Raw genomic sequence first — 19,550 nt, 5'->3', positions numbered from 1 at the left:
GAAACAAGGTACTTGTAAAGACAAATGTATTGTGTTAAATAAATAAATTTCATGCGATACGAGAAGAAAGAACTTACCTTACATTGCCATTATCACCTATGTAACTACTGCGATAAAGACCAACAGAAAGATTATTAATGAGACCATTGAAATCTATTTCCAGTATGTAGAAGGCTTTCTCCTTAAGTGCTTGGTTTAAGCGAATGGCAACCAATTGTTTTTCAGCATCTACAGAAATATTAGTGCCGTATGATGAATTCTCCTTCAACTCTACTAATGGGATAATACTTGCTGAGAGCACACTGAGATCACGAGCGTGTAAAACAATCATCTAAATTAAATAAATAAAAATATATAAATGTCTTGAATAACAGACATGTAAATATTAAACCCAACGACATATAATTGAAAAGATTGTTATACAAGTATTATAACTTATATTGTAGTTCTAAAATTGAGCTTGCTCTATAAACATTTAAGTCACTTTTTAATCCTTTATTTATTTATTAATTTATTAACTCACCAAAGCAGTATACGAGCTCCTAGAACGTTGGGCGAATAAATACACTGCTGGCCACTAAAACTGCAACACCAGGAAGGAATGATCTGACGAATGTCAAAATCACATGAAAAGAAGAAGTTGGGATATGCAAATGTTTAGTATTTCAGCGCATTTAGACGACACAAGAAGGGAGAAACGACATCTTATGTGTGTGTGTGATTATGGCAAAGCCTCGAGGGTTGTCTGCCTAAGGGGAGGGATGCCTTCGTGGAGGACTTTTAAGGGAAACTGGCTCGTATACACGTTACACATGGGGAAAACCACGAAAACACCCAGAAACGACATCTGAAGCACTGCATAAAAGAAAAGTTGTGTAGCAGATTTCTCATTCGGAAAGTGTATTGTAAGGTGGTAGTTTGCTCAGAATATCGCGTTATGCCTCGAATAACAAGAGGAAATGCTTACCAGCAAGTTTCGAAATTCGATAGAGGCAGGATCGTTGCCTATCGAAAGTGTAGATTATGGTTTCGTGATATCGCCATTCGCACTGGTCAACATCCAACCACTGTCATGCGACTATGGAATCAATGGATTGCTGAGGGTCATACTGAACGGCATGCAGGATCTCAACGCCCTCCCATGACTAACGCCAGAGTAAACAGACATATTGTGAGATCAGCCCTGCAAACTACATCACGGATCATTAGTCAGGAAATGGGCATGTTTGCAGCAAGCCTAGTATCAGCTCGCAAAGTGCGTCGAAGTTTGAAGCAGCGTGGACTATCAGCAGAGTGACCATTACTTCGGCTTCCCTTGACAATGCAGCATAGAGAGAGACGGCGACTCTGGTGCTCCAAACGACAAAGCTGGGTACAGGAGTGGCACAATGTCGCCTTTTCAAACGAGTCCCGGTTCTCCGTTCTGATGGCCGTATACGTGGCTGGAGTGTCCGAGGAGACCGCACGTCGCCTGCTTCCATTCGATATCGGCATAGGCGCCCTGCACCTATGCTGGATGGTTTGGACAGCCATTGGGTACACTACACGCACTTCTCTAGTTCGGTCAACGGTAATTTGAACGCAGATGGGTACATTTCTGTCATCTTACATCCAATGGTTATGCTCTATCTTCAGAGCCCCCAAACGCCATGTTCCAACAAGATCATGCAAACTACATGTTGCAAGTCGTGTTTGGACCTTTCTCGATTTACAGGGTATTCGATTGCTGCTCTGGTCTGCAATGAGTTACCCATTTCTGTCATCCAAGCCCAGTTTGATTCCATGCCTAATAGGATACGGGCCGTTTTAGCTGCCAGGGATGGCAGCTGTTTCTACTAATTTCGCACCCTTGTAAACCTCCAAAATGCTTACAAATTTAATCAGTTTGTCTTCATGCCCCACTGTTTACGTCAATAAATATCTTTTTTGTATTTGCTTTCCTTCATGGTGTTGCAATTTTAATGGCCAGCAATGTACTTACAACGTTTTCAGCTCATTTAGCAGCTTCTTGTCTCCGCACTTAAATCAATCAAAACTTCAAAAACCATAAAAAAACATGTCTCAAATTATTTAAATATTTTATAAACGATATTTCAAAATAAGATCAACATTTGTCTGTAACGCCACAGGCAGTTGTCTCAAATGGTGGCTATCTTTGAAGCTTGGAATTGCTGCTGCTACAGCCTCGTTATCAAAACAGTGTACAGGCTACTTCGTAACAAAGGCTTTTACACAAGAAAGGCTATGATATGTGCTCCTTTCGCGAAAAATTTCAAAACAAAGTTAGCATGCTATTTGTGTTTCACATGAGGAAAACTGGAAAACATGCATTCCTTTCCTTCAGAAATCTAATCTACAGTGATACCTAAGGTGTAACCTGTAAAAGTAACCTACAGTGTTTAGTGATTTCATCTACTTGGACGGTTAATCGGAGTAACATGGATCAAGACAATTAAATAAAAAGTTTTTAAAAAAAAAGAATAACAATAAAGAAGATATCAAAACAACGGAATGATATATCATAGGGCTAGATATGTTAGAAGATCATTAGATAAATTAGATTTAAACCAAAGCTATAAAAGCTTTGAAAAAATTTCAATTGTAGCATAAAGATGTTTATCCTGTTAGAAAACACTTACACTTTCCAATATTGACTTGACAGCAAGACATAATTTTAAAAAAAAGTTATTACCCTGCGGATAAAACCAGCAGAGAAGAAAAAGTTGGAAGGCAGATTTTTCTCTGTTAAAAGATAATAGGTATAACAGTCTAACCATGCATGAATCCTCCTCCATGAAGTTTAAAGATATATACTGGGAAGCAAGATATAGATTACCCTTTTCGCTCTCAAGTGAGCCACTACACTGTGTAGAGGTTTCTTATTTCAATTTTAAACATTTAAAGTTTGATACCTGTTCTAGACTTCTCAACTTCCCCTCACATTCTCTCGCCAGGATGTAAATTTAAAGTTAAGTGAAGTGCTATTTAAACGCGTGAATATCTCAGTTTATTCAGAGCGTGTTTCGCTAGCCCAGCGCACGTTTCGTTGTTATTTCGCGGTAACGCTAGTAAGCCTCTTGGCCTTATCAGATTAGTATTACGGCGGTTAGATTCCTGTGAGTCCACCTCTCAGACGTACTAACTTAAGTGTGATCTTGCACTGTTTATTTCAGGTTTGACTTGTATTATATTCTACGTTTTAGTTTCCACCGCAAGTTGACGGTGTCTTTGTAACGCACGAAGTCCGTGCCTTTCTGTTAACTAGTTTGAATTAATAAAGGCTTATTTTTACCCTTCGTTTGAGTCAGTAGTTTTTATTCACGCCTATGCGAGAATTCGCCAGGTCATTTTAGGGTATATTATAGTTTATGTGGAACAAGAGAGACAGACTCTATAACACAATAATAAGCACAAAATTTTATTCAGAGCTCAAAATTGTGGGGTTTGGAAAAAGCTAGAAAATAGCTGGGAAAAATAGATTAAGTTAGGTTAACGAAATACGGCAAAGGGCAAAGAGGGTTACCTGCCTACTAAATAGAAAGATACGTAAAGGATAGCATACGGATATCAAACTTTATCTTTCGTAAAGAAAAAAAAATGTTGTAATCGGAATTATTTCAAGCCAAATATCTGTTCTAATGAAAAAAAATTGTAAAGTTAATTTTAAAAAATTATAACTATGTTGAGCTGGCTATAAAGACGTTTTCAAAGTTTCGTCATCCACAGTTAATATTACAAGAGCAAATTACATGGTATATTACCGTTTTTTTTTAACCTAACCCCTTCCCTCTATTAAAGTTATCATCTTTATGTCATTTGTGTATATGTATCATCTTTTGTCATTTTTTCCGAACGTACTTCTACAGCTACGTTTCTAAGACCTACCAGCTATTACAGAAAGTGTCTTGAAGATATTGAAACCATCAGCTGGTAAGCTATGAAAGCCAAATGACGCAACGAGAGTTAATCAGATCAAAAGAATTAGGCAGAGAATGAGCGTGCCATTTTCACTTAAAAGGAATTATAGAATTTTCTTTCCTGTAGACTAGCATCTAACCTTTAACACTGAGATACTAATCCCCATCTCTGAAACGTCTATTTTCCAATGTTCTCAGTTAAAAATATTTATGAGAAATTTTAATTATCCATTTTCCAAATTTTATCCAAAACCTCTTTCATATCAATTACGGCTTGAATAAAATTGATTTTAAAATAATTTGTTTCAGCGGAGAGATAGTATATGATTATTTAATATTTATTGTGAATGGACATTTTAGGACAATAAAGGCTATTTTTAAATTTTTGACGCTGAAAGAATAGAAATTATAAAAGAATAAATTGAACATAAAAGTTTGGTAATTATTAAATAACATTTAATAAATTATATTTATAATGCGCCATAAAAAAATATTTATCAGAAAATGCATGTGAAAAATTTTTCAAATGAGAACACCTAAAAAATATAAAACTTTTTTTCTCCTTGTATTAACTATTTGTATTAATAACTTGTAACTACTTGTAATAATATCTTTTTCAAATTAGCTCCCTTAATAACGCAAAACAGCTCACTTAATAATGCAGATTTATCCGCCTAAGAGAAGTGATGCCTTCAATGAGAATTTTCTAAGGGGAAATTGTCTCCTGCTTACATTGCATATGAGGAAAAAAACTGAAATTCCATGCAGCCAGCCCGTTTGTCAAACTTTGAAAAAGGCTCGAACTGCAAGCTTTCAGCTGGCTTATTCTCTCGGCCACCAGTTGACGTATTTTGTCTCTAAATACGTTGTAATGATAAAGAAGATCTTTAATAAAATAGTAAAATTTTAACTGTACTTCTAATCTGAAGAATAAACATTTATTTTTTTCCGTTCTCAAGGCGTACTGTGCTCTTAAAATATTCTAGTAAGATTTCAGAATGTATCCCAATTAGTGAAAGACGAGTATAAATGGGGAAAATATTTAAGGTAAATAATTCTTTTGCGACAAGCATTAAAATTCATTCTGGGAATTAGGAGAAAAGGTGTTAATTAATAATTCAAAGAAATTTAGAATAAGCTCTTGCATAAATTTCTTATCATATCTATATGGGATCGAATAATTTCCCTTTCAATTAAACTAGCAATTACAGGCTGTACCGATAAATTACACTAGAAAATAAAGAATAAGGTAAACAAATCAATAACCAAAGATCATACCTTGAAAAAGACAATTTTACTCGTCCTACTTATAATCGGTAGTCTGTCAGAAAGGTAAGGTTACTCGACTATATAAGGATGTGTTAATCATAGTTCTTTAAAGTATCAGAAGAAATAAAACTTTTTAAATAATTCTGAGTTGAATAAAGAAATCGATGAATTTTTAATGTTCTAAATTAGTGGTAGACTCAAATTGCATGCAGGCCATATGCATGATATGAAAACAGCAGAAGAAGGAGAATTTTTTTTTTTTTTTTTAACAAAATGAAATACTTTAAATAAATTTAAAATTTCGCTTACAAAATGTTTGTCAAAACATACATACAGTTAATTATATCGCAAAGGAAAATAATTCAAATTAATATTTACTTTCTATTTGAAATATAAAGTATAGTACCAGTAATATATTTTTGTTGGTTACACTTTATAATTCGAATATATTGACAGCTAAATATTAAATTCTTAGACTGGCATTTCTTTCAAAGAATTCTAACGTGTTTAATTAATCATTACTTAACTTATCTTAATTTAAATTAAAACTAAACAAATTATGAAGTTATAGTTAGCATCAATAGATTCTAAGTTTCAGAGAAAATTCTTCAAGTAGGACAAATCTTGAGAATAAATGATTACAACCTATTTTCATTTTCTTATTTGTTACATTTTTCTTCGACATATAAATAAAAATACATATAATGGTAAACTTCTTTATTTCTCAATTTCTTTATTTTCTACTTTATTTATATTTACATATTTCTTTATTTGTATGTAAACTTCTTTTATCTTCTACAAACTTCTTTATTTCTCACTTCACCTTGATTCTTGGAGACATTCCTATTCTGGTAAAGTTTGTAGCTTTGGAGAGAAATTGCTAGAAATTATTTTAGTCACGGATTTTAGATGCTCATTGGTTAACTATATTCTTTTCTTACTAATTTTTAACTGTGGAAAGAAGCTGCTCCCATATATGCTATCCCAAACAAAGCAGTTCTTCTTAGTGTAGAAATTCGTAACTGAGCTTATTTATTTTTTGACGTATATCATGAAAGTCAATAAAATACGTATCTTCGAATATCTAAATAAGATTTATATTGCATTGTAAAGTAATTAGCTCCATCTATGGATTTTCTCGTGCGTTATTTCTGTTCGTTTTTAATGGAAATGGAAAAAAATGAAAATTCAGACTTCAAATAATTAAAATTTTGAAATATTTTCAAAACCGTATTTGCAACAAATACATAATTGCGTCACAGCATAAAAATGCTTCAGGGGCCGCGTGCGGCCCGCAGGTCACCGATTTGAGACTACTGCTCTAAATAACTTCCCAATGACATATTTAAATATGTACTTTTCAATGCATCAGCTTATTTCAATTTCTTTTGTATTAAGCTCTATATTATCCACCATCAAAATTTCGAAACTCACGTTGAAATAATGTAATAACATTCTAAAAATAGCCTGATATTAACTGTATGGGTCCAATTTCTTCAGAAACAATTTTCTATAAAAAGGGTAATTCTAAGTTGAAAAGCTCGTTTTAAGTCACTATCTCCCAGTACGTCCTGTCATTCCATCCATTGGTTAATTAGAGCTCCGTGAGAGACCTGCCTCACCTTGGATGCAAGAGATAACACAGGCCAACTATACAATAAGTCTTCTCAATTTGAAAATTTAATTGAATTTTTACGAGTAACGAAAATTTAGGGTAATGTATTAAAATTTTCTAAATCAAAGATAAACATATTTAATGTAAATTATGCCGTTACGTTTATACATTACGCAAGACTTTTCTTTTAATCGAGTATAGATTTACAAATTATTTTAGCTTGAAACACATACTATATTTATGCATTTATACTTCGTTTCATAAGTTTTAATTTCAGAAAGGGAGTAAAATGTTAATTTCGTGCTAATTTTAATGTGACAATGAACAACAATTCGTAGAATTTATCCCTATCAAAGTTTTACCATCAAATTCTTTCAGAATATTTTACGCAGCTTTTGCAGGGTAAGGTCAGCTACTATAGTTATCCTTTCACAGTAAATTTGTCTCTACGTTTTCATTTTACAAATGTAAATTACTTCCTGTTTAAGACTGAGGAAGGATCTTTAATAGTCATCGTTTTAGACTTATGTTATGATAAAGGGCAGTGACTATCGTTTCGCACAATGGTAATATTTCAGTTTAAGCCATAGTTACATATTGGTGATTTTAAGCAAAATAAGGATTTCAGTTTAAAGCGATACAATATAATAATACATACTTTATTAATTAGCCTGATTTTTTTATAGTAATCAATATATAGAGCTTCTTCTGCTAATTAAATCAAAAGTTTTTATGCGGTATCAGAAATAATATGTCTATGAGGTTGAATTTAAAAGAAAATTGAAAAAAATTCAGATTATTAATAATATAAACACTAACTCACGGTCAGTTTAATTCATCTTATAGCTTTACATTCAGATAATCAAAGTATAAAAAAAATTTAAATGATAGCTTTTTATCCATTTTAACACATTGTTTATAAGTGTAATTATTATTATTATTGTTTCCTTAAAACAAAATAAATTCCAGTTTTATTTTTTCAAATATGAATTCAGTATTTAAATGCCACATATTAAGGTCACGTTACTATATTCTTAATTTAAACTAATATTTTAGAGAATACTCTTCATATTAACAGATATAAATTACATTCTAATACAAGAAGAGAGTAAAGGCTTCTCTTACCTTGGTTCGTTTTATGCATTCAATAAGTATTTCAACTTTTCCATCTGTTGTAAAATTATAGTCTGGTGGCATGAACAAACGTAATGTCAGATTATAATGATGTGGAATGACATGTTCAGGTAACATTCCATTGACAGTGTTCTCAAATGCTCCATCGTTCTCAATACCACAACACTCCTTCGGTGCAACTCTCTCAGCGAATCTGAAAAGGCTAAAATTTGTTTGTGGCAATTGTTCAACAATAAAACCACCACACCAAGCAAATAGAAATAAAATTGCTAATGCTAAAACTGCGAACTGAATTCCCCTCATAATTCTAAAGTATAGACTTCTTTCATTCTTGTCATTTTTTTGATAGGCAATGTCAATCATTTCATCGTATATTTGGCTCATCTTATGGTCGTTTATAGCGCAAAAACGTAAAATATATTAAACGTTGATCTGAATCTTTAATTTTTTCTGAATTTCTACCTCTTGCAAGGAAAAACTGCTAATGTTCTTCAGGCATGTGTTGCACTCATTTCAGTCATCAGTGTCCTGAGAAATATACTTGCACCTAAGGAATATAATAATTTTAAATAAAAAAATGATTTACAAAGAAACTCGCACTAAAACCGCTTCGAATTTCAATCGGTAAATCTTACACGAGTAACCATAACTATGCATAAGCTACGAAAAAATTTACTATTCTTGGGAAATTCATGTATTTTAACCGGTGTTCTGACCAGCGCTATTAAAACTGATGTTAACGTTATTGTATCATCTCAGGATAAATAAAATCATTGCATTCACTACAATGTTTCCCAATAATTATCACAAAATTGAGCAAGCAAACTATCTTTGAACTTAGTTACTTCCCCAGAGTGGAGCAAACGTATAGAGACAGACCCTTGAACTTCCACATGAAATTCTGTCACCACTGACACTGAAAGTGAATGTCAAGAACCTATTAACTCTCAAGACCTGTTCATCCGGTTAAGTAGAGTTGGATGGCCGTTGGTATTTTGCTCCCTTTCACTTTTATACCAAACTGAAGATTCTCTCTCTCTCTCTCTCTCTCTTTTCCCCCTACATATGAATTAAAGACTGGAAATGAAGAAGTGAACATACAAATATCACTAGGTGAATTAAAGAATGCAGAAAAATGTCATAAATGTAAATACATCCCAAAAACCAAACCCAGAAACCAAACCCAGAAAATGAGATCATGAACTTATAAAGAAAAACTGTACATAAATTAAAATTGATTAAATATCTCTTATAATTCCACATTCAGTGATGAGAAGAAAATTTAAATTACCAATTTAATTTTAATTTTTTTTTATTTTAATTCTAAGAAAATCCGTATTCTGCAATCACCAAGACTGCCATTATGGAAGTTTCTTTAATACGATAACATCTTTGTTTAGACATTGAAATTTAAGAAATGTAGACACGTTAATTCTACAATCGTCTTCCAGACAGCTTTCTTGGCATTTAAGGAAAAGAAACTGAGGTAGTAATAATAGCACCATTTTAACTACATATTTTACAATTTTAAAAAGGATGAAAAAAAATTATGTTAAATTTTTCAGTTTATATAGACATATACTACATCTGCCCAGATGTAAGATAACGTGTATCTTCTTCAAAATTCACTTCTGAAAATCGTACTCGACTTACCTGCATAACCAAATATTTAAACTTATATTATAAGCAGATTTATCACTTAACCCTTGATTTTATGTCACTATATTTATTTTCTTAGTTTTTATCTCAGAATATTCTTAAATATTTCTCTCAGTTTTTGAATTCCAAGCTGCTATTGGAAACATTAACGCTGGATACCGCCATTCACTTGGTCTGATTGTTACCTATGTCTTATATATATTATAAGGAATTGTCCCTTTTCCCAGTGAGTTCTCTCATGATGTAAGCGCTTATCACGTCTAGCTAGCAAGTGGAAGATCCCTGGTTCGAATCCTCGCGAGGTATTGCTGATTTTTCATGTTTCCTGGCCCAAAAACTTCACGGTCTTCGCAATATATTACGCAGCGATGCGATCTGCTATAAAATTTCGTAACTCCTATATGAAAAACTTTGACATATTGTCAACGAACTCAGATATGTCAGGAGTATTCCTCTTTGACAGGAGCCTTGCTTTGCTCTCGCTTGCTTTGGTCTAATTGGTTACATTAACAAATCATTTCTCAAGTTTATGTTTCTGAAAATAATTAAATTTCAACCATTTTGTGTAAGATGCTGAACGCAATAATCAATAATCATAAGAATTACGCATCAATGTCATTGATGCTTACCTTTCGGATGGAACGGAATCAATTCCAAACATAAAATGGTTACGAAGTACAAGCAAGAAATACGCTAATAAGCTTTCGAGTGCGAAATTTATGTAAAATGCTTACATTTCTCGCTTTGTGATGATCTTCATGCGCTGGTTAGCTCAAAAATCTAATAAATTCAAAAATCACAAATATTGCGAAAACATAGCAATCTTTGTGCAAATCTGATTTCTGGACATTGCAACATACCTGAAAGTGAATGTCAAATTCATTAAAGACAGGTTCATGAAAAATGAAAAACAGATGATGAAGATATTAACATCAACGAGATACACGCGTTCAAAAGAGTATGTGATCTAAATGAGTAATTCTTTATAACACTCGTGCTCCAAAGCTAATTTGCAATTTTGTGCAATTCTTCTTCATCCGTCATCTCTGAGGAATGTTTACTTTCAAATCCTTTTTTAATGAATTGCGACAGCTAGTTCAGCATATTTGTAGAAATTTTAACAGAATTCATTCACTATTTTGTCTCTGTAACCGTTGTTTGAATTGCGCAGCGGAAGACTTCTGATATTGCACATAAGAAGGAGGACAGAATCAACATACAAAAGGTTAAATTTTATATAGAAATAGCACCCTGTGAACTCAGTTTTGGCTAAATTTATGAAAAGCAATATTTATGATGGTTGTTATTAGCGTTTTTAAAACTACGTAATCATGTTTTGTTAAGAAAAGGTATTTCCTCGGTAATATTACCTTCTAAAATCTAAAGCATTTACCATTATTTTCAATATTCTGGTGTAGGTCATTTAAATAAACAATGCACAATTTTTTACTTTCGAAGCATGCCCGCAAGATGATACGTGTATCAAGATGAAAATACAGCAATTCATATTGCAGAAATAATAGTGACAGATTGATTTGGAGAGCATGAAAGTGAGCTCGGGCATCTTTTATATCCTGCATATTCCACTAATCTCAACACTACTGATCCTGTTCATAACACGCCAGAGAACAAAACTGGAAAATCTCATCCAACATCATAAAATAAAACAGCCATTGTTATGAGAAAGGAATAACTAACATAATAGTACCTTTTCAACTTCTTTCGAAATTATGGAAAAATTCTGATTGCACTATATTTTAACAAAGAAAAGGGAATGTAAAAAAAGTTATTATTAAATTGTTTTTTCATAAAATAAAAAAATTATTTAAATCAATTTCACTTTTTTAAATTTGCTACTCTATTTTTAAATACTACTGTTTTTTGATCTAAATTCTTTTTGAGCATTACTTGATATATAAGACGCAGAATTATGAATGGAATTTTAGATGCATTATTTTATAGATTATTAGACGTAATAAAATTTTTTGTTCTCATGAGTAGCGAAAAAAAATGGAAAAGTCAAATTAATTCAGAGTTTAAACATTTGTTTTAAAAGTAACAGCAAAAGTTCACGTTAATTTTATGCTCAGTTTCATCGGAACTAATAATAAACTCGCTCAAAAAGTTTGAAATCTTTACCTCAAATATTTATTTTTAAAAATCATTATAATTTTTAAAACTTGAATATCAACAAAAAATGAACGTGGGGAAAAATCGGTCTGAAGTTTTTATTTGTAAAATTAATCAGTTACAACATTTGCTGTGGGTCCAATTAACTTAACGATGTTAATATTAATTTAGAAATCAAACAACAAAGCTCAGCGTTATATTTGCAAATTTGCACAGGACTAGTTTCGATGGTTTTACCGAACCATCATCCTCAGCTAGACCATTATTTTTTCAGCCAACCAAATGGAATGGTTTAGCTGAGGATGATGGTTCGGTAAAACCATCGAAACTAGTCCTGTGCAAATTTGCAAATATAATACTGATTTTTGTTGTTTGACATCTAAATTAATATTTGTTCGGCGTGTTGCTTTAACCTAAATTTAACTACGTCAGTTACCTAAAAATAAAGTGCTACGTTTCTTCAGCGCGATGAATTATCAGCACCAGAATAGCTAGATAACCATGAAACCAACAGACAAGGATTTAAAACACTTCAAATTTATTCAGCCTCACCACTTGTAAGTGATTAAACTAAAATATACAGTCATAAAATTTTCCAGCTAACCTGGACTTGGTTTTAACACAAAGCGCCCTTTCAAAATGGATATAAATTTAACAAATTAAATTTAAGTCGAGAAAAAACTACAAGACTGCCTAAACAGCGACAGAATTTCGAACACACACTTAGTCCAAAGAATTCCCAGGAAGAGCAGCATTATCATCGCCAAAAGTTTATTTCCTTCAAAATCGGCAGAGCAGCGGAACGCAGGCCGATCTCTCAACCTCTATTCGTAAAAGTTTCTAACCTTTATTGTAAAACTGCTTAGCACTCAAATCTACATAAATTCTGGAATGAGTGAACTTCATGGCGAAAAGAGGCAGAAAGAAATTAAAAGAGCATTTCGCTAGTAAACCTTAAACATAAATGGCAGAAGTTTAACTGCAAATCTGTCAAAATTTCATGCATAGTTTTATCAAACAAATAAATCAAAGAACATATAAGATATCTCATGCATCTAACCTTCAAAACACAAATTCCTACAATGATTTTAGGATTTTAATTATTCAAAAATGCAAAATAATTAAAGCTTGGATTATAAATTTCATTTCTGCAAAATATCACTTTTTTAGTCAATGTATTTGCATTACGTTTTACCAATCAATTACAAATAGGATTTTAAAAATATGTATATATTATTAAGTTGTACGTTTAAATAAATTTTCAATAATTTAAAAATTTCCTTCTCTAAAATTTGCTGCTATATTTTTAAATTTCAATCTACTTTTTTCCGCATTCCTTGAGATATATTGCACAAAACTCTTATATGGAATTTTTTATCCTTCTATTATTAAATTTAGTAAAAGTTCATCGTTTCCATGCCTAATAAAACAACAATAGATTCTAATTCCCAGTTTAAATATTAAAAAAAAACACTGCAAGTTAATATTAATTCCATGCACGGCTGTCTCAAAAGTATAAGAAATATGTGGAAAAAATTTCGAAACCTCTATTTTAATTTTAAAAAAAAGGCCTTAACATTTTTAAAGCGTTAGTGTTAATAAAAAAAATGAACATCGAGAAAAATTTGCTTAATTTTCATTTGTAAAAACTACCAGTTTAACAGCTAGCCTCTTTAAATTTCACTTCATGTCACTCGTGCATTTCAACAAAAGAAAATAAAATAATTTGATATTCCATTAGGCTATGACACTAGTAAATTCTAGCCATTTAAAGGCATTACCTCTTTAAATTTCGAAAAAAAAAATCTAAATTAGTTTTTAATTCCTGAAGCTACAGCTTTTATATTTTATCTACATATTTAAAAGCTACATATTTTAAAAGCTTCAAAAAGAGAAAATGTTCTGAGTATAAATGCTTTAGTTTCATTGTCCATACTTTGTACGTTTCTAATAGTCTATAAAAATGCTGCCGAGCGGTAAAATCGCAGAATACTAGTAGTTCGGTCCGGGGTTCGAACCTCGGCGAACGGGTTAGCTGCATGGACGTTTTCAGGTTTCCCCATGCGTAACATGTACACGAGCCAGTTTCTCTTAGAAATTCTTTAACGAAAGCATCCCTCCCCTTATGCAGGGTATACGCCAAAAAATATTGCGGCAAAAACATCGCGGATGAAAACGTTGCGGAGAAAGCAACATAAGGTGAAAACGTCGTGGTACAAAACATCGTGGGAGAAAAGGAAACAAAGAAAAAACATCGCAGTTCTGAAACATGGTGGTACAAAATATCGTCGTCGAAAATATCGTGGTAAAAAATAAAGATCCTGCCAAAAAAATCATTGCATGACGATAACATCGCACACATGCATTTTTCCGGTTTTAAAAGCTGTAAATCCGTTTTCGCATAATGATTTGGGAACGCAAGAAGGAAAGAGGGATATTTTTACTTTTTTATTTCATATCTTTAAATGAACTAATAAATTTTTGCTGAAAAAGTAAGAAAGAACTTAAGCATTTAAAAATTGAAAATGAATAGAAAGTTAATGCAACTTATTGCACTTAATAGAAGTTTAAATTTACTTAGTTAATTAACGAGTCATTAATAAATTAATAACTTTTATAAATTTTTACTCAATTTTAATGAAAAATACAGCCTAAAAATGCTTAGGAAAAGGAAGATAAATAACTGCATGAGGTTACCTCTATAAAAATACTTAGTTAATTATCAAATTGTTTTTTTTCACATTTTTTAATCTGATATTGTTTTGATAGAAATTATATCTTGATTTATTTCCGTTTTTCTTAAATTGTCGTTAACATCTCTTGAGCTTCCAAATCTTTATGCGAATATGCATTTACAGCTTTTAAAACCTGAAAAGCGCATGTGTGCGATGCTATCGTCATGCAATGATTTGTAGAATCTTTATTTTTTACCACGATATTTTCGGGGACAATGTTTTTAAACTGCGAAGTTTTTGAACTGCTTTATTTTCGATATTTTGTAACACGATGTTTTCTCTTTGCTTTCTTTTCTCCCACGATGTTTTGTACCACGACGTTTTCGTCCTGCGTTGTTTTCTCCGCGCCTTTTTCGTTCACGATGTTTTTGCCGCAATGCTTTCTGCTGTAACCCTTGCGCAGATAGCCTTCCAGTGCTTTGTCATAATAAATAAACCAAATACTATAAAAAGATCGACTGCAAAATTTCCCACTCCTTCCATGTACCATAATAGAAACGAATTACGATAATGAAATTTTATGTTAACATACAGATTATACTCTTCTCAGTATATTTCTTATTGATACTTTGTTTAATTTTATATAAAAGGTAATTTTTTATAATGTTTTGATATTTTTCTACTTTTACCATTTTACGTTCAGAAAGGAAATGTGGAAACAAACAACGGAACTTTTAAATTGAAATTATTTTTTATTCATTTCAATTTTCAACTTTGTTCTCCAATATCAAGAATAAAGATAATTTTCTGAGTTGACATCAGTAGCTATTACTTTTATTTAAGAACAGAAAAAAATATTTGCATAATTGTTTACATTTTAAATTGGTTTTATTTTTTATTTTAAATTTTTAACTGGAAACATTTATTGAGGCTTAGAATGTAATCTAAAATTTGCAAATTATTAGTTATAATTATTATTGATTTAGTATCATTTTAAAGTAAAGGATGCCCTTTATTTTAAAACTTATGTTAAAAAACGCATTTTCTATGAAGTGACCCAATATTTTATTTATTTGGTTAAGTTCAACTGTAAGACAAAAAATTTAGAATATCCTATAAAGTTATAAGAACGCTATAAATTCTTCACTAACGAGCAGTTGCGAAATGCAGTTGCTTTATTCAGTCAGCTTTTTTTAACTGTGTGTTATCATTATTGCTGAGTTATCTCCGAGATCAAGAATAATTGTCTTAAGGTAATAATAAGATCTGAGACCAAGGTCTTGGAAAACTTTGCCAGAGGCAGCATAACTTGATTTCTTTCACCTTAAATTTTGATATGACTGACATTTTGAGCTTGAAATCATTTTGACTTTCTAGAAATATTTAAGTAGAAATGCAGTTATTTTGAACCATGACTAAAAACCATAAAAAAAAAAAAAAAAACATGACTGGCAGTTAAAGTCCCTTCGGCTGATCTATTATAATATTAACTTTTTACACCTGGCATAAATATAGTTTTGCTGCATAAACCATTGCATTAAAGCCTCCGACCATTTTTTAGCTTTATATACATTAGTCCATGAAGAGTACTTCAAAATTAAGGAATGAAACATAAAGGTGTAATAGAACACACCCCCGAAAAAAAAAAAAAAAAAAACTACCTTTCATCGTAGAATGCATGCTTACATGTTAAGCAGTAAGGCGCGCAGTTCGCTTGCGATTTTCTCACACATGCCGTCTTTTCTAACGCAAAGACAAAAATGACGCTCACCTTTTCCTCATTTCTACATCAATTTACTTCGCTAATAACGCGCATGAACCCTGAACCTCTCGACTTAGTCGAGGCAGAAATATTTTTTAACAAAACATATTTAACTTAAGTTTTAAATTTTATTCACTAAATGTTTACCAAAACAAACGAAAACGGTAATAATAATGACGCAGCAAAAAAACTCCAATTTGGATTTATTTTCTGTCTGAAATTTAAAAGTTCCAATTTGCAAGAAATTTCTGTTGGTTACATTATGTAATTCAAACGCATAGGTAGACAAATATTAAATTTTCGAGCTGACATTTATTTTAAATAATTCTGATGTGCTTAATCAACCACTAAATAACTTGTAGAGACATTAGAAGTGGTGAAAAATGACCAACGCCTTCTGCGGGAATCGAACCACGGACCTTTGGAACACGCGCCCAGCGTGCTGACGACTACACTACGAAGGCATGCTAAGTAGGCGGGAGAAATACCTTATAAACTTATTTAGCTAAACTTGAATATAAATAAGGACAACTATCACCTTTTATTTATTAAATTTTTCTTTGACACAGACAGAAGAAATATGTAAATACAGTACAACTCCAATTATCCGAACCGCTGATTATCCGAATTTAAGATAAAAAATAAAGGCGGAAACGTAGTGTGGGACAATCAACGATTTCAGACATTAAAATGAGCAAATCTACACTTTTAAACTTCTTAAACTTCGTGTTACTGCTTGAAAACGAAGACAGAAGTTTTCCAAGAAAATCAATGAAGGCAGCAACGAACAAAAATTTAAAAGATATCATTTTCAAGTGGCTTTTGCAGCAACGTTCTATGGGAAACTGGATTTCGGGTCCGATTCTTTGTGAAAAAGCTAAGATCCTAGCTCAGAAGCTTAGTTGTTCATCCTTTAACCCTTTGCGGCACAGTGTGTCCGTTCTGGACACACCTAAAAATTTCCTTCTGTACTCACAGAAAAATTGAATGAAAAAGGACTTATAGGTTACTATAGGTTACTCTGAACCTTCTTTATTTATAGTAGATGGCAGCTGAACACAAACCAGTACATATATTTTAGCCATGTTTAGTTTTTTAAGACCCTTATTTTTCAAAGAAATCTTTCAGATTTTTTTAGGGTATAAAAGGAATTGTTTGAAAAGAAATTTCCATGTCATTTTTTTGGCTGTATGCTAATCTCCTTATTCTATATTAGTTTTAAATTTTTACCTTGAAATCTTGCCTAAAATCAAACGGCGAACCCTAGGTGTGCCCAGACTGGGCTCACAGCTAATCTAGGACAACTGAGAGTCTGTATTCTTTGTTTCTCCGCATCTCATCGGTCAGTTCATTGACAACAATGCTCGTTTCAGCACTCTTTTCGAAGCTCTATTCAATCAGTGTGCCCACTTTGGGCACACCCACAGAATTAAACGATAAGTGCTATCTTCACAAAATTTTACTTGTGTACTCCTCTAGATCTAACTAGACGGCCTACCATTTTTTTTTTTTTTTTTTTTTTTTTTAAATCAAAACTCCAACTTTAAAAGGTAGTGTGCCAGAAATGTTTAAAAGCAAGTAAAGGTTGACTAAAAAATTTAAGTGCTGGCACGGTGTCCCTCAAACCGCTCACTTTGACCGAGATGTTCAGCAAGCACTGATTTTCAGCACTTGTACGTGCTGGACAGTACGCTATATAGCATGTACGTAAAAGTGTTACCTTTTCATTTTAATTAATTAAAACCCTTTTTTTCTATAAAAATAATTTTTTTCGCTCCCTTTTTAAACATACAGTATATACAGTAATTAATTAAAGTGTATGTAGACCTTTTTTTCGGAAAAAATCCAATTATCCGAATTTTTTATTATCCGAATGGTGTCCGTTCCCAATTTATTCGGATAATTGGAGTTCAACTGTAATTATAAGTTCTTTATTTCTTTGTACACCTTTCAACTACAATATGTCATGACGTTTCGATTTCGATTAAGGAACTACTTTTATCATGAATTATAGAAGTTCATTAATCAGCCTCGTTCTTTCGCCCCTCCCTTTTTCTTTAACTTATTAATTTTCAACTGCGGGAAAAAACTGTTTGCACATAAATGTACTACTCTCAAACAAAGCGATTAGTCTTATGGCAAAAATTCGTTAGCGAGGGCACTTTTACGAATACGAGAAAAAGTTAATCAAATTTCTATCTTCAAATCTTTCAATAAGATTTACATCACAGTTTAAATTAATTATCTCCATCTGCAGATTTGTTGGGGGCGTTACTCAATTTAGTTTCCACTGGCAATGAAAATAATGTCAAATTGCATTATAATCTAACTTTTTATGGATGGAACACAAAAGTTTACAGATTATAACAATTTTTTTTTTTTTTTTTTTTCAAATTTGTTTAGAAATCAATAATGTCATAATAATGCTAATTGATGTATGGTAAATGTATTCGTATGCTACTTAAGATTACTTCGAGGCCGCCAGTTTGACACTATTGCTGTCATGCCGGGTATATAGTTTCGGGGCCTGAAGGAAATTGGAGGCCCCTTTTAAAACTGCACCTTCTAGAAAAGGCTTCTATAGACTGCTATATAATTTGTTACCACTAGTCATTTTATTTCGAAAACAAAAACTGCAAATACTTATGTAATATACAGAGTGTATCAGTACAGCGGTGACAAACCTTCAGGAGAGAGAGAGTACACCTAGACGATGAGCAGAGGCGTATTTAAGGTTTTCAGCGCCCTGGGACAACGGAAGATCTTGCGCCCCTTTCTGTGTGCCAAGAAAGGAACATGTTTCATTATAAAATTTCGTAACATCAATTTGGCGCCCCTGGATTGCTGCGCCCGGGGACAGATGTTCCTCCTAACTACGCCACTGACGATGGGTAATCACATATGAATTCAGAATCGGAAACGCTTTTCTGGCGCGGTAGTGACGGCACAAAAGTCAAGAAAGAAAGGACACGAGCGGAGTGAGAAAACATGTTTATTGTTCGGAATACAACAGAAACAAGGGAAAAAACAACACAAAGAAACTACGATCATCATCAAAGAAGGTGTTCGAAATTACGACCCGGACAGTGATGCAGGAACCGTGCGTCATGCATCTTTCCATGACCCAGAGAAGTGAGGCTTGCATCACAGTCCGGGGTTGTAATTTCGAACACCTTCTTTAATGATGATCGTTGTTTGTTTATGTTCTTATTTGTAGGTTTCTGCTGTACTAAACATAATAAAACATGTTTTGTCTCAATGTTTGTGTCCTTCCTTTTTTGCGTTTTGTGTCGTAACTACCGCGCCAGGAAAGCGTTTCCGACCATGCATTGCTATGTGATTTCCCATCGTCTAGGTGTATGCTATCTCTCCTGAAAGTTTCTCACCGC

General features: G+C 32.5%; 1 protein-coding gene across 2 annotated transcripts in view; it reads right to left on the bottom strand.

Moving 5' to 3' along the window:
• Positions 1-8,870, bottom strand: part of LOC118198023 (aminopeptidase N-like) — a 62,906-nt gene extending 54,036 nt beyond the window's left edge. Inside the window, exons 1-2 of one of the 2 annotated variants that reach the window (XM_085808387.1) lie at positions 7,927-8,870; positions 78-331 (exon numbers count right to left, since the gene is read on the bottom strand). In XM_085808387.1, the coding sequence (XP_085664513.1) occupies positions 78-331; positions 7,927-8,319 (647 nt within the window). In that variant the 5' untranslated portion in view covers positions 8,320-8,870. The remainder of the gene's footprint in view (positions 1-77; positions 332-7,926) is intronic. The other variant, XM_035369613.2, reaches the window with a different exon arrangement.
• Between the last annotated feature and the right edge of the window lie 10,680 nt (positions 8,871-19,550).

The sequence above is a fragment of the Stegodyphus dumicola genome, chromosome X1 (genome assembly GCF_044657685.1).
Source record: "Stegodyphus dumicola isolate Sdum_Otavi_A_Nest chromosome X1, ASM4465768v1".
NCBI lineage: Eukaryota > Metazoa > Arthropoda > Arachnida > Araneae > Eresidae > Stegodyphus > Stegodyphus dumicola.
This window is presented reverse-complemented; position numbering and strand designations above follow the sequence as displayed.